This window comes from Halictus rubicundus, chromosome 5, assembly GCF_050948215.1.
Source record: "Halictus rubicundus isolate RS-2024b chromosome 5, iyHalRubi1_principal, whole genome shotgun sequence".
Taxonomy (NCBI): domain Eukaryota; kingdom Metazoa; phylum Arthropoda; class Insecta; order Hymenoptera; family Halictidae; genus Halictus; species Halictus rubicundus.
In genome coordinates this window covers 20,042,357-20,057,263 of record NC_135153.1, presented here as the reverse complement: position 1 = coordinate 20,057,263, position 14,907 = coordinate 20,042,357, and the positions used below count along the sequence as shown (strand labels likewise).

The 14,907-nt window shown below is 43.7% G+C and overlaps 1 protein-coding gene across 1 annotated transcript in view; it reads right to left on the bottom strand.

Moving 5' to 3' along the window:
* The window catches only part of LOC143354525 (uncharacterized), a 100,600-nt gene extending 86,277 nt beyond the window's left edge, over positions 1-14,323 (bottom strand). Inside the window, exons 1-2 of the mRNA XM_076788690.1 lie at positions 14,037-14,323; positions 7,694-7,936 (exon numbers count right to left, since the gene is read on the bottom strand). Of these exons, the coding sequence (XP_076644805.1) occupies positions 7,694-7,936; positions 14,037-14,271 (478 nt within the window). The 5' untranslated portion in view covers positions 14,272-14,323. The remainder of the gene's footprint in view (positions 1-7,693; positions 7,937-14,036) is intronic.
* Between the last annotated feature and the right edge of the window lie 584 nt (positions 14,324-14,907).

Genomic DNA, 14,907 nt, shown 5'->3' with positions numbered 1-14,907 from the left:
TATTATTATTAACACTAGGTTTACGGAGCACTAACAATGACTATTTTACATTTCCTTATAAAAATAATATGAATATATCAATCAAAATCTGTAGCCATTTTTTTAATAATATATACCTAGAGAAATCAATTTGTTAAATAATTCCTCGTGGATCCATGTTTGCAATCTGAATATTCGTGAATTAAAAATATTAGAATCCGTCATTTTGACGGGTCCCGTAAATCCAGTGTTAAAAAGGCATCTTTTAAATTTTTCACGGCGAGCAGCCTGATCTTTACTATTCCTTCGCAATTCCGACGATAGGAATTTAGAAAATAGTCACACACATTACCTAGTGAATTAATCCTAATATGCGGAAAAAGAAGTTGTTTACTCCAATATTGAAAATGTTATTCGTTTTTAAATGCACTAAAATGTACTAAAAGGTGCATTACAATGTCGACACATCACCTTTAACAGACACACACGATAATGTGACTTATTTTGTTCTCGGGTTTCGTCAGTCGGACCGTTTCAGCTGGATACAATAAATGTATCGGGCCGCTGGTTGAATTGCATTGTCGAGTATTATAATAAACCTTATTTTCGAACAATCACACTCGAACTCATTTATTTAAACGCGGACCACAACGGTTTTAATTGTATTCTCCGACAAACGGTTCCATTCTACCGCAGTAGCTTGCTTTAATTGTTGTACATTGTCATAATGCTTTTCATTCTCCCCAACAATTTTCGATAGTATTTATGTTTATTCGGGGAGCGTGCTTGCCATGGAAAAACCGATTTCTCTTGCGAAACATTTTTCCGGACTGTTTCTCCGTGAGCTTTCTTTACTAACAGGTTTCTGGTCGTTATAATAATTACAGTACTGTATCTTTTATCGAGAAATTCTGGTTTCCGATAGCACACTATCATTTTTCCCAGGAGTGTAACTAAATTGGAACTGGCCACGGGTTACAGGAGCTGTTCCAGGGAAGATATATACGCTCTCTTAAATACCGGAGCCTGTGGATGAGAAGGGTCAGGGGTTGAAGAGGGTTGCGGGGGGTGGTGGAGAAAGCCGCTTTCACTCGCGTCTGCGATGGGTCGCGTGGCCCCTCCACGGGCTTGTAAAATATCGGGAAATTCATTAATGGCCGATCCGCAGGCCCCTGTCAAATAAATTTCGGCCGTGAATGAAATTTACTACGGCATCGCGGCGTCGCGTCCGGATGGGAGCAGACAACGGCGTCGATACCTCGTCCCGCTTTTAGGGTTTCGTCACTCCGGCCGTCCCCCAAGCTTCGACACCATAACTTCGACATAGTTCGAAATTCAAGCGGACGGTATTTCCGCTAGGATCGATTAAACATGTAACTGCCCCGAGAAGAAAATGCAAATCGGTGTTGAACTACGGCGCGTCTCACAGATCGAACTAAGCGGCTCGTTCTGAAAGAAATTCTGCTCCTACCAAGAGCTGAAAAAGTTCTGAAGAAAAACTGAAAAAACTGTTCGGTTATAACTAGATATTTATGCAATTTTTTTGGACGTATTTTAAGAAAGTGGAGTCCTATAAAATAATATTATTCTTAGTGGCAGTAGCCTTCGTTGGTCTGAAATAAATCGAACTGAATTCTGCCGAATGTTAAGCATTTTTAATAATAATTTTTGAAAATAATCCCTGATCTTTTAAAGAACCGAAAATGTTTTAATAATAATTTTTGAAAATAATCCCTGAGCTTTTAAAGAACCGAGAATGTTTTAATAATAATTTTTTAAAATAATCCCCGATCTTTTAAAGAACCGAGAATGTTTTAATAATAATTTTTTAAAATAATCCCCGATCTTTTAAAGAACCGAAAATGTTTTAATGATAATTTTTGAAAATAATCCCTGATCTTTTAAAGAACCGAAAATGCCGCCGTTGTCTTTCCAGAATTAATTAGGATAACAAGGCGCATATGCTCTCACTGTTACGGGAATCGCGTTATTCGGTTTGTTAATTAGTAACTAATAAACATGAATTAAATTGCTTCATTCGTAATCATATTGTCCGAGCACCGATTCGTTCACTCAACGCGCAGACCGCGATCATTGAATTCATCGTCAAATTAATGCGATGCAGCAGTGATACCGGCCGCGATACTAACCACCGTAAAATTCAAACGGAAAAAGAATAAACATTCATTTTCCATTCGCAATGTACAGGGTGGGAGGAAATTCCATAGACAAAAGTGATTCGGAAAGAAAGAATAAATTTTTTTAATAATTCGGCGCATGAACCGTACGTCTGACCACGACACACCGATTCTACTTACATACAAAAGCGCGCGAACCCGGCGGTTTTTTAAATTCGTCGAGCACAAAAATTTTATTCTTTCTTTTGGACGCACTTTTGCGCGATACGCGCGACACCCGGTATAATGCTTCATCCCAATTGAAGTATTCCGATTCGCGAGCGTAATTTCGTTACATCGGAAACCGAACGAATCGCACGGTGTCTAAAAGTGTTTAACTGGCCGTGTCGCGAATTATACAAAATTGCTAACTTTCGCGCGAAGTTCAGCGAAACCGACGTAACATTAATTTCGTCCCGCTTCGAATTTATCCTCGCGTCCACGGCCATTACGCGCGCGTACGTGAACGGGCGGGCACGGTTCGTCCAAATATTGCGTTACACGCGCGAGCCGAACGCAAACATCGAACGGTCGAACAAATTAAAAACCGTGCATCCGACAAATCAGCAATTTCGTATTCAAAAAGCGGTCGCGCTCGAATAATTAATACGAGGCGGCCGCAAACCGACGCGACGGGACGGCCGGCGATAATCCTTCTCTGTACGCGCGACCGTTGTCGACGGAATTATTTCAAATTATCGTGTCTCGTGCGCGGAATCGCGACCCGCGAAAAATACGAGGGTCCCCGCAGCGGATCACGTTGTGTATCATAAGCGCGGCCTGGATCGGTCTTTGTTGCGGATCATTTGCCTTTGTGGCCCGAACGTGTTTCCCCTGGCGGCACGATAATTCGCTTAATTTCGGCGCAGACGGTTTGCACCGACGCACCGTGCAACGATACCTCTAGCGCACCTATTAATGCGCTTTCATATTTGAATGAGGAGTAAAAATTAACTTGGACAAATAAATTCGGAGAAACTACTTTCTTTCAATTCCATTAAACTGGTATATTTCAACTTTTTAAATTTCTAATTTTTGTCTGACTACCTTGTCAAAGAAGCTGGGGAACAGTTAACATAATTTTCACCTCCGTGCAGTTAATACCAAGCAGCATATTTCCACTTGACAGTATATTTCGTGTTTCTCTATTTCTAATTTTGTAAAGAAGAAAAAGTTTCGTAAAAATACGTACCGACACATTTGTTTTGAAGAGAATAACAATTGTTAAGGGAGGTTTTAGACGGGCACATTAACTGGAGGCAAACAAATATGGACGAGCATGGAGGCACAATAACTCAAAGCATTTTTAAAGGTAATACTTCTTTCTATTTTAATTATTTTTTTTTATGATATGTTAACATTTCTAACTTGAAAAAAATATTCTAACGAAAAGAAGCAGTTTGAGAATGTATGCTGGAATAATTTGTAGGACTACAGTTAGTTTATTGCTTAAATAGTAACAGCAGGCGAATGAAATTTTAAATTTTTCTCAAGAGGAACAATATTTAGCAGACCTCGTTTGGAATCTTTTTTGTCGGACTCGTTGTAATACAAGATGGATATGAAATTATTCGCATGTTTTTATATTTTCGTATGCGTCCGTTTATTGCATACCTTTCGTAAGCAAACACATTGCATTGTACTTCGAACGATAGGAATATCCGTCGGCAAAATAACAACTCCCTCTTCACAAACGAAAACGCACCCATCCGAGAATCACAACACCTGCGAGGCAAAGGACGCGAAGTTACTGAATAGATTGAAAAATTCAATGCGAGGCAAAATGTTCCACGGTGTGTCTTAACGCGTCGCCGACTTCGGAGAATCATCGACGACATCAAAGAGAAATCTTCGAGGAAGGGCTACAGTTCCGGGGAAAAACACGCACCTGACGGATTTGCATCGTTGTAAGAAGTTTACGTTGTCGGCGACGCTTCAACGAATTTTCCATCATCACTACCTCGAACGCCGAGGAGTGTAGAGTGTTTACTTTATATATGTCGCAAACGCCTAGCCGATAAAAGTCCCAGAACTATCCCCACTACCGCGGGGTATACCCCGTGAGGGTCCACGGAACTCGAGAGATCTCGGACGCCGAGGAGTGTACAGTCTTTACTCTATATATGTCGCAAACGCCTAGACCATAAAAGTCGCAGAATTATCCCGACTACCGCGGGGTATACCCCGTGAGGGTTCAAGAACTTCGAGAGACCTCGGTCGCCGAGAAGTGTCTCCTGTACGATACATGACGCTGGCAAGACCCGTGTCGTTGACATATATCGAGAATTCACTGTATACAGTCTTCTTTCGATACAAGACGACGTCACGGAGCGGCTTTCGCCGTATTACGAGTGAACCTATTCGGCTTGACATTGTTGTTGAGTTGGAGAGTTTATTTGTCTTTACTAAACTTATAAATCTTAATAAATTGTCTGATAGAGTCCTGTCAAAATATTATAATTTTCTGTATTGTATCTCAGGTCAACCTTCGCAGTCTTCATTTTGTACGCGTAATTCGTGTGCTGTTTAACATATACATAGACGCCAGTCATAATTTTTATTCACCCGACTTTTATGTAAATGCACGGCAGGCGGTTTTATTTGAGTCACGTTTTAAAACTGGTTGCTCATTCGTTTCGCGGAACGTATAATAGCGCAAATTACACCGTGGTAATTCATAATGATCATAATGAATTATTTGGCGATAAACTTGGTTGGGAAAATGTACTGGAAAAACGAATAACCGGAAACGTTTTTGACGAATCGGTGCTATATTCAAACTGCGGAAATTCGTTCGATTAAAATCGTATCGAGCTTCTTCGATATTCGAAATTAATTCGAGGATATTTTGCGAGCACAGAAAGGATCAGATACCTCGTGAAACTCTATTAGCATTTTGCTTGATTTAGCACCGCGAGGCTTGGCGGAAGCGTGCTTGGTAAGGATAGTTCTAATTTCGCTGGGAGTAGCGGTGATGATGGTCTAGGAAAAATATTTGCTCCCGGATGGAAGCCGCGTTAAAAACAGTGTGAAATCGTAATGAACCCTTCCGTAAATATGGTCCTCATCTTTAAAGCTCTTAAAAGGTCACGGCTTGCACCTGAAAGCGCCGACAGTGGGAATTGTACGACGCTGGTTCGCGGGAGTCTCGAATCTCTGATTAGGCAACTCCGCCCTTTCCTCAATATTTAACGAACATTTCCGCGTAGCTGGCTCACGCCGGATTCAGTGGAAATATTTGTTCTAAGCAAGGATTGTTACACTTCTAATTGCGAGTTGACTCTACCCCGAATATCAGGTCTTCTGATAAAACCTTTTCCTCTCGAAGCTATTTTCTAGGGTGGCTTGGTCTCCATGGTGGAGGGGGTGATTCTACATGACAAAATAAGTAAAAAACATGCAGCAAATATTTTTTATTCCAGGCTTTGTTTCCGAGAAAATCGCGTGCGAGTTGTAAGAAGTTTTCTCTCGATATAAGACGACGGCTCCGGGGCGCCTTTCGTCCTATTGCGGATGAGGTCCAGGACGTGCTATTGGCACGCGTGTTCCCCGAATTTTCAACCCCGATTTTCTCGAAAATAAAGCCCCATGCGAACAAATTTTATACTAAATTTTGGATCTATTGTTTAAAAAAATTTTGTTGTGTTTTACTGTTTCGTCTAGCAGCGGTTTCTGTCTGGCCGGAAATGCCCGGAACGATTATGTATTGGCCGACATTCCTTTACAACCCGGAACGTCTACGCTCGGTATGATATTATTGGTCACAGGTCTCGCCGTTTGCTATAATATAGTGTTATCTGACGGCAATAACTGGGCGATCGTAAACAGCAGTAAAGCGGGGAATATATTCTTCAGGGCCGTGGATCGCGAGCTGATCCATGAAATCGGCGCCTCCGCGACGATTAATCGGGAGGGAAAACCTTTTTACGAGAATTCTTCGTTACACAGGAATCGCGCGAGGCTCCGCATTTATTGCGTCGTAAATTCTTTCCTGTTATCTTTCCGTCATTTTCATTTCACTCAGAGTTCCCGCTCACGATGTGTCCGATCTGTGCAGACGCGAGCTCTATGCACTCATGTTATTTTTGATCTGTGGTTCGGAATTGATAAAATATTTAACGAAGTTTGACAGCAGAGTTTCATCCACTATGGAATATAATAAAATCCCCGCATTTCCTATTCTCATTTCTATAAATTAGTCTGAGAGAATCCATATCTGCAGAGGGATCAGCAGTCTGGAAATGGTTCCTACTATATTTGCAATCCTAATTCAGTTATCGTTTCATCAAATGTCAGAATTCTTTTCAATATCGACTCCATTATGACCTTTGGACAGGAAGAAGTAATTAATACATTCTGCTTTTTGCGTGCTGTATTTAGTAAGATAAAAAATAAATCTGGGCGTTATTTAGGTGGATATTTTAAGTGAACGTGTACACATCAAGTATAAGTCAATAGAGAGCTAAATTTGTGCTATTTGAAATTGGGTCGGCTGTAACCAGGAGAATCGAAACAATTAAATTATGTTCCGCTGAATATCATAGGTCGGTCCAATCTTAATTTGAACTACTGGAACCGTTCTCATGTTGTCATTAAATTTTGATCGATGGGTACCCTCGTCTGCAATACGTCGAAAGACATCCCGAGCCACCGTCTTGTATCGAAAGAAATCTGTACTTCTCTTTAACGTCCAATAAGTCATAACGATTTACAATTTAATATAAATTAAATATTTAATTTGTAACAATTTCTTAGATACAAGCACAGTAATGTAAAAATTTAATAGCAGTGTTTGTAGTGTAATTATAGAGTGCTGCAAATGGTTGAACACGTTACATTCGAGCTCAGAAATGGTGCAATAATTTTTCGAGTATCTCAACTAGGTTTTCAGAATGAGAAAAACGACGAAGAAGGGATGAACAGGTTTTAGTCAAGCTCAGAAATGATGTAATAATTTTTCGAGTATCTCAACTAGGTTTTCAGAATGAGAAAAACGATGAAAAAGTGTAGAACAGGTTTTAGTCAAGCTCAGAAATGATGCAACAATTTTTCGAGTATTTCAACTAGGTTTTCAGAATGAGAAAAACGATGAAAAAGTGTAGAACAGGTTTTAGTCAAGCTCAGAAATGATGCAACAATTTTTCGAGTATCTCAACTAGGTTTTCAGAATGAGAAAAACGATGAAAAAGGGTAGAACAGGTTTTAGTCAAGCTCAGAAATGATGCAACAATTTTTCGAGTATCTCAACTAGGTTTTCACAATGAAAAAGAACGATGTGTCATTCGGAAGATTTGCATGATAGCACGACTACGTCGAACAATTAAAAAGAAAACCGCGTATCGAATTTATTCGGATGGTGGAACCGTTTCGGGGCAGCCATTTATAGTTTGACAAATCGACCGGGCTGTCTCGTGAAACACGTCCGGAACGGCTAACTGGTCCTCGACCGGGCCGGTCGGAACTCGATTCCGAACTGCCATCGAGCGGCCGCCGAGAATCTTCGAAACAATTAATCCCGGTTTCGAGGGATCGCTCACCTTCGGGGTGATGGGGCGCGTAGATGTTCAGGTAGAGGCAGTCCTCGCTCTGGTTCTTCAGATAGGGCAACAGCTTCTCCAGGTACTCGGTGCGGACCGATTTCATCTGGTCCTGCAGCTTCGGCAGCACTTGCGGGCAGACGGGGGCGAATTCCAGGGCTGGTCGAATGCCCCACCATGGTTCCGGTGATCTCGGGGGTGAGAACCTTAAGGATCCGACCGGCGACTCCGCGTACGGCACTCCTGGAACATCGAGTGGCGATCGTGATTGTCAATTGGTAATTGGTTTCGGACCGAGATGCTCCGGTCAGCCTTCCGATCGAGTTCGAAAGGTTCCTCGAGCTTTGCCCGGCAGTTTACCCTTGGATTTGGATCGAGCTTGCAAAGTAGATTTTCGCGGGGGGTTGAAAAATATCATAAAGTCAAACTTGTTTTTGTGCGGTCCTTTTCCATGCAATTTGTTTTGTGCGGTATATGAATGCGGTCCCTATCCACCGCATAAAAAGAATTTTCTTTAATATGTTGGGAAAAATTATTTATGAAGTTTCTGAATATTTTTCTTTTTTGTGCGGCTTCTTTGATGCGGTCCCTATCTACCGCATAAAAACAGATTTGACCGTAATATCGATTCCAGTTCGTAAACAACTATCGAGAAATTGCCAGCTTATGTCTGCTTCAACTAACAGCATGAACGCACTTTAAATAAATAAATTCTAGAAAAGTGTCTAAAATGTATAGCAGTACTTTCTCGTAGTAAAATAATGTTTTTAGAAAACTCCACCATATTGAACGATCCCTTTCACGGTGGAGTAGATTGCGTTTTTCGAATTTCAGTCGATTTCTCACATATTCTGTTTTCAGCGGAAACAGCAGCGTTCCGAATAGGAAGTTTAAATTTTCATGGAAAGTTGCTTATAAAAATGTCTGCAGCGGAAAAAAGTTTCAGGTATTCCGTGAAAAGTTCATGTATCCGCTGAATTATGCAAACAGGAAGATTGTGCCAAAAGAGGTTAACCAGATGAAAATTGTGGAAGATATTTACGCCCGGAGTTTTTATAATTTCTTTCGAGAAAACAAGCTTGAAAGTTTTTAATTTGTTACTTCAACGCACCGAGACGAGGTCGCTAAATTGGCTGAAAATCCATGAAATAGTGAGAAGTTTTAATGCGGACTGATAGAATATTATCCTTAGAACTTAGAACCGGAAACTCTGAGAACACGGATTTTTTTTTTCAAGCGTGACCTAACCCCCGGAGCCCAGGGATCCGCGTTTTTTCCCGAATTTTTCAGTGTTTTCCATTTTTTATGGCCAGGATTTACAACAAAATGATTGGGGGTGGAAAAAATCTCCAGCGTGTGTCCCAATACCGACCCCATATCTCAATTTTTTCAGGATTTTCACGGGCAATTAAATAGGAAAAGTGGATTAAAAATCGATAAACCGATGTTTCCCTGTAACTACCCTCCCGACGAAAGTAGAGGGTAGAAGCTCGGCACAAAACGTTTTTGGTGGATAAGCTATCGAGTGGATCATCCATCTTTTAATTCGGTCAGGGACATTTCCGACGTGCTCATCGAACAACAGCTATCCTTCCCAGGTTTTTACTTTTCCTGTAATCCCTGTTAACCCTTCCGGCACTACAATTCAGGGGCTATTCACTGACATAATCCCCTGTCGATGCCCTAACTGTGCAGCTCGATATTGCCCGAGACACATCATTTCCCAAATATATTGGAAAATGTTCGACGAAATTGAAGACGTCCAGTTCTCTCGAAACATTATTTAACGTAGTTATTAAAATTGCGAAGGGGATAAATTTTCATTTAATTTCGCATAGACTAAAAGAGTATAAACAGTTTTCTCCTCGAGCGCATCATTGTGCGCGGAGTTCGCCCTCAGAGTTATTAGTGACTGGAGCACAATATACGAGGGGTTAATTACGTAACTAGTTATCTCGGAAGCGAAATAAGAGATACACGACGGACCGGTTTTACCGACTCCTAAAACAGGGAATTACGGGGTAGAGTTCGATAACGGCCGATATCTCGAGGAGGGTTCTTAATTATCCCCGGCGAGCCTGAAAAACTCGAGACAACAGCTGGCCGAGGTCTACCGTCGAACGCCCCCATTTAACTTCTCGGATGGCCAATCAAAGTTTTTCAAGGTCGTTCCAATTTCGACGCGAGTCGATCCATACGTTTTTAATCCGGCCGCGACGCCTCCTCCGCCTCCGCCGCCTCCGAATCAAGCCTTTCGATTTGCGCCACCCACTCAGACAAGCCGCGATTTAATATTTTACGTAGGAGCCTGCTGCTCTCGGACCCCGGGAATCCAATTTACCCGGGAATTGGATAAAATGGATCGGCCGGGATCCTTTCCGCCAAGGTGGAGCGTGTTAACACGGATGCCGGACCGAGCCCGATCAATTTAATCGATCCAACACCGAGCCCAATAAAACTTTACGGTGATTGGCTGCGCGACGGTTCGCGCCAGTTCGCGTCGGATCATCTTTCCGGGTGAGGAGGGGCCGGGGCCGGAGGAGTGACGCTCTTTTTCGAGAACAATGAAGCTCTTTCGACCGATCGGAGAACGCCGGCTGACATATTGAATACCGAATATAGACACGTCTCCCTCCCCCACCGTGAATGCGAAGCAGCCTATTTTCCCCCCTCGATCGCATTCTTCACCAGGCACACATCGGAACTCCCTAAGTGTCGCGATGTCTGCTGCATCAGATGAAAATATGATATCTCGCGGAGCGAGATCCTCGATACGCTTATCCGCTCAGTGTGCTCCGTACGTTTACCGGTACTTTTATTTGAGGCCGGACGAGATGATACGACCGACTGACATATTCGAATAGTTCGTTATAATTGAAACGACGAGACACGTAGCAATTCTGAAGTCTGTCTGGTACACAAATTTTTAGTAAATATCTTCCATATTTTATCAGAGAAAAGATTACGAAATGTGAATCGGTCAACCGGAGATATCGTGGTAACCGTTTTGCATAGAGTGGTTTCGAGAAATCGCGTTGAAAGATTCGACTACTGTGATTTCTCTATACATGTCGCCAAGGCCTGGATGATAAACGTCGCGGAATTATCCCCACCACGCGAAGCTCGAGGGGCGTCGGACGCCGAGGAGTGTAACCATAACGGGACGCTGGTAGGACCCGTGTCGTTGACATATATCGAGAATTCACTGTATACGGGTTTCTTTCGATATAAGACGATAAGACGGCTTGACATTGTCGTTGAGTGGGCAGATATTATATTTGTCCTTAATAGGTACAAACCGTTTATTTGTACTAAAATAAAATGCAAAGAAAAAGCAAAGTTTTGAAAAACCAGAACATCCCCTCGTGTTTAATAACGGAGGGTGAGAGTGAACGAAGGAAAAACTTGTGTCCGACTATATCCAGTGTTGAACCACTCAATAATTTAAGACTGGGCAGAAAGTTCCGGGGACACAGTTACTTTCAAACAAGTATCGGCCACGCCGAGTGCTCAGCTGCGCTCTCCGTTCCCTATTCGAAGGGTTCCTATGGAAAGAACCTGTAGCGTAACTTCATTACGAATCAATACATGCCTCGTTGCTTCCGTTTTGCCTTTGAACTCGCTGTTTACATTACGGGTCCGTGCTGCCTCCCGCCGTGCGGAAGAAATTGATTTAAGCTTTGTGTTCGGTAGAACGGGATCCCTGATTACTACAAGGATTCAACAATCCATTGGAGAGATGGCCAAAAGGTAGAAGGCACGGCAAAGTTCATGTAATTGAAGGTTCCCTGCCGGATTTCCATGCGCCAATCGCAACGCAGAGGCCAAAGCTCGTAATTCGCACAAATAAGCATTTCTTTTTTCCGTTTTTTTTTTTTTTTTTGTGTGTGTGTGTGGAACGAGAATTTTATCGTTCACGGTTGAAATATATCTTTTAATGTTTTCAACCTCGTCGAATATTCCGATGGTGAAAGCATAATTGTAGTGATTTTCCGGGCATTGATAACATCAAACAGTTCATTGAAAATTATTACCAGACACCGCGGATTTTGTGCGTTCGTGGCATTCGCAGCTTTTTAAAATTCAGCTCAATGAAATATTTAACACGCTCACTGTCGAACCAGTATAAAAATCTGCTATTTTCACAAAAGTTATCCGTTCAGCCAAACGTGAATTAAACATTTCAGATAGGTGTATTACAGCGATTACTCTTTCACCCGCCTGTAGCTCGGCGAATTTCAGCCTGGTGATCTGAATGTGGCGGCACAAAAATTAATTTTTCAACGCGGACAGGTAACTGTTAATTAAAGACATTTTTGATCGATCCTAGGTGCTGTATACAGGGTGTTTCACCTAACTCGAGCACCTATAATATTCGCTTGATTTTTACGACAGAAAAAAATATCACAGGAAAACATTAGTCAGAGGGTATTATGATAGGCAAAAAAATTGTTCAAGGTTATATTTTTTGAGATTTCAAGGTCATCGAAGTTTTTTTAAATCAAATGATATATTTTTATTATCGTTATATAGTAGTCGAGGTCTGGACGCATCCAACGGCCTGTAATATTATGACCTTCGCGAGACCTAGAGTATGAGAAATTCATAAAAGTAGGGCACTTGATGTAAATAGTGAAATAACGATGACATGATCCCCCTGGACAACTGAATACACATAATATGCATTATTGGTGCACTGAAAAGCCGAAATGACTTCGACAAGTTGCACACCAGCGTCCATGGAGTGTACATGTATGGTGCGGAATCGTTGGTAATAACAAACTCAAGGTCACGTGAAGGTCATAATATTACAGGTCGTCGGATTCGTCTCGATCTCGGCAATCATATAAGGACAATAAAAAGACATCGTTCCATTTAAAAAAAACTTCGAGGACCTCGAAATCTCAAAAAATATAACCTTGAACAAATTTTTTTGCCTGTCATAATGCCCCTCTCAACCAACTAATGTTTTCCTCGGAAATTTTCGTCTGTCACCAAAAACAAGCGAAACAATTTTAGAGGCTCGAGCTAGGTGAAACACCCTGTATAGAATATTTATACAAATAAAAATATATCACAATTGACATATCGCTCCTTGCCAGTATTTTCTTCCGTGTAGTCGCGGAGAAACAGTTTCGAGCGGGGAGTAGAAGCGCGGCGAGCGTTCGTGGCGGAGAGGGGAATCGATGCCGAAGAATGTCAACGGCTCCCGCGGAACTCGAGAGAGAGAGAGAGAGAGAGAGAGAGAGAGAGAGAGAGAGAGAGAGAGAGAGAGAGAGAGAGAGAGAGAGAGAGTGCAGGTCCGCGCGGAGCGTGTGCGAGCGTGTTGTGCACGCGCGACACTCTCTCGCACAGGGAAGAAGAGAGGACGCACGCGTCTATTCCGAAAATAGCGGCGCGCGGCTCTCGTTTTCGGTGGCTTTGACGTATCGAGAGTCCCGAAGCGCGGATACGTAGCGGTAATGCGAACGGTCGAAAGCTGATGCAGCTGCGAGAGGAAAGTTTCGCCGACCGGGGGCCAAAGTTCACCGTATCGGCGCACGGAAACCGGGCGTGTTATCGTTCCTCTCTGGACCATGGGGTCACATCGGGGCGAAGGGACGGGGGCTGCCGGTGATTGGGCCCCACGAACTTCCGAACTTGCTGCTCGGGATGATTGTGAGCGGATTTCTATGGCTGTGATTGACTTCGCCGCCGGGTTTAAGGACGTATTTCGGGAGAATTTTCTGCGCGCCGGTCGATCCTCGACCGACGAGAGAGAATCTCGTGGTGGATATTTTTTCGGGATCAAACTTGTTACCAGGAATTAACCTATTTGGCCTGTCTTTGCGTCCAACGTTACTTCTATGAATATTTCAACAAAAATCGAAAGTTCTAGTGCTTCACAGATCCATCGTGAACAGGCAGCGTAAACAGTACGTAAACGATTATTTTCACTATTTTATTAGGGACCCCGACCGAGTTTTTCGTACACCTGCTAAATTAATCCGTCTGGCTTCCCAGAAAAGCTGAACTCGTTCGGCGCGCTTTTCGAAAAATGTATCCAAAGGTTTTTCGAGCACTCGCGCGGGGGTCGACTATCAGTCCCGAAACACGGTTAGAGTCGTCCGGTGCGGTGCACAGACGTCGCTCGGAAGCTTTCGCCGAAAATTCGGTGCTGGATCGCGGCAAAAAGCTTGTGCACCGAGGGGACTGTTCAAACTCGCCGTCGACTATCGCCCATTAACCGTTCTATTCATCGAGCGGGTGTCACGAATCGCGTGGGAACGGCTCACCGCGAAAACTTTCTGATCATTGTATCCCGCGGGGGTGGGATCCGCGATCGGGGAAACGTGTAACTCACCGAGGAACACGTCGACGAGCTGCAGTTCATGATTGGTCCTCGGCTGGACGACCATGCCACGCAGCAGTCCCTGTTTCACCTTCACCTGCCTGGACGGTGGTTCGAAGTACTCGTGGGACCTGGAGTAGTGGCCATATTGAGCCCTGGGCGGGTACGAGTCGCGGTGTTCCGTGAGGATCTGGGTGCAGGCCAAAAGCAGGAGACCCACCAGCTCGAGTCGCAGCATCCTCGACATTTGTTTGGTCGTTCGATGGCCGGAAAGCGTGGCAATGAATTCTCGCGGGCTGCGCCTTGCGAAGCCTCTCGACTGCTACAGAGTCGGAGGGACCGACCTTCGGGCCGAGGTAAAAATAATTTTTCACCGCTTCTTCCGTCGCCGCGCCGGATGCAACCGGCGAGGGAAGAAGTTTTCACTGTTATCGTTCCGGCGGCTGCGGGTTTCACGGCCGACACTGTTTCGACGGTCCACTTGGTCGAGGAAAGGGCGCGCCTACGCCTCTTTCTCTTTCCCTTTCTCTTTCTCTTGCTCTTTCTCTTCGGCCCGTGCCAAGATCGTTCCCCAGTTCACTTTTGGCACCACGTGCGCGCGTGGCTCACATTTTCGACGCCGACTTCCTGCTCGCCTTCGCTCGGACACGCTGCCAACCTCCGCGATATCACATTGTCACGGTCCTCTGCCGGTCCTCCGGACGCTACGCCAGCGCACGGTTAAATTTACATCGGTTCAATCATCCCGAGCAGGACATCCTTTACCAAGGAGTTACCGTCACCTCACAATTATTTCATCGAGAATCGATTCACCGACACGATTTCATCGACACCTAGCTTCGCCGACAATATTAACCCCTTCCCGTGCCATTTAGTTCGACGA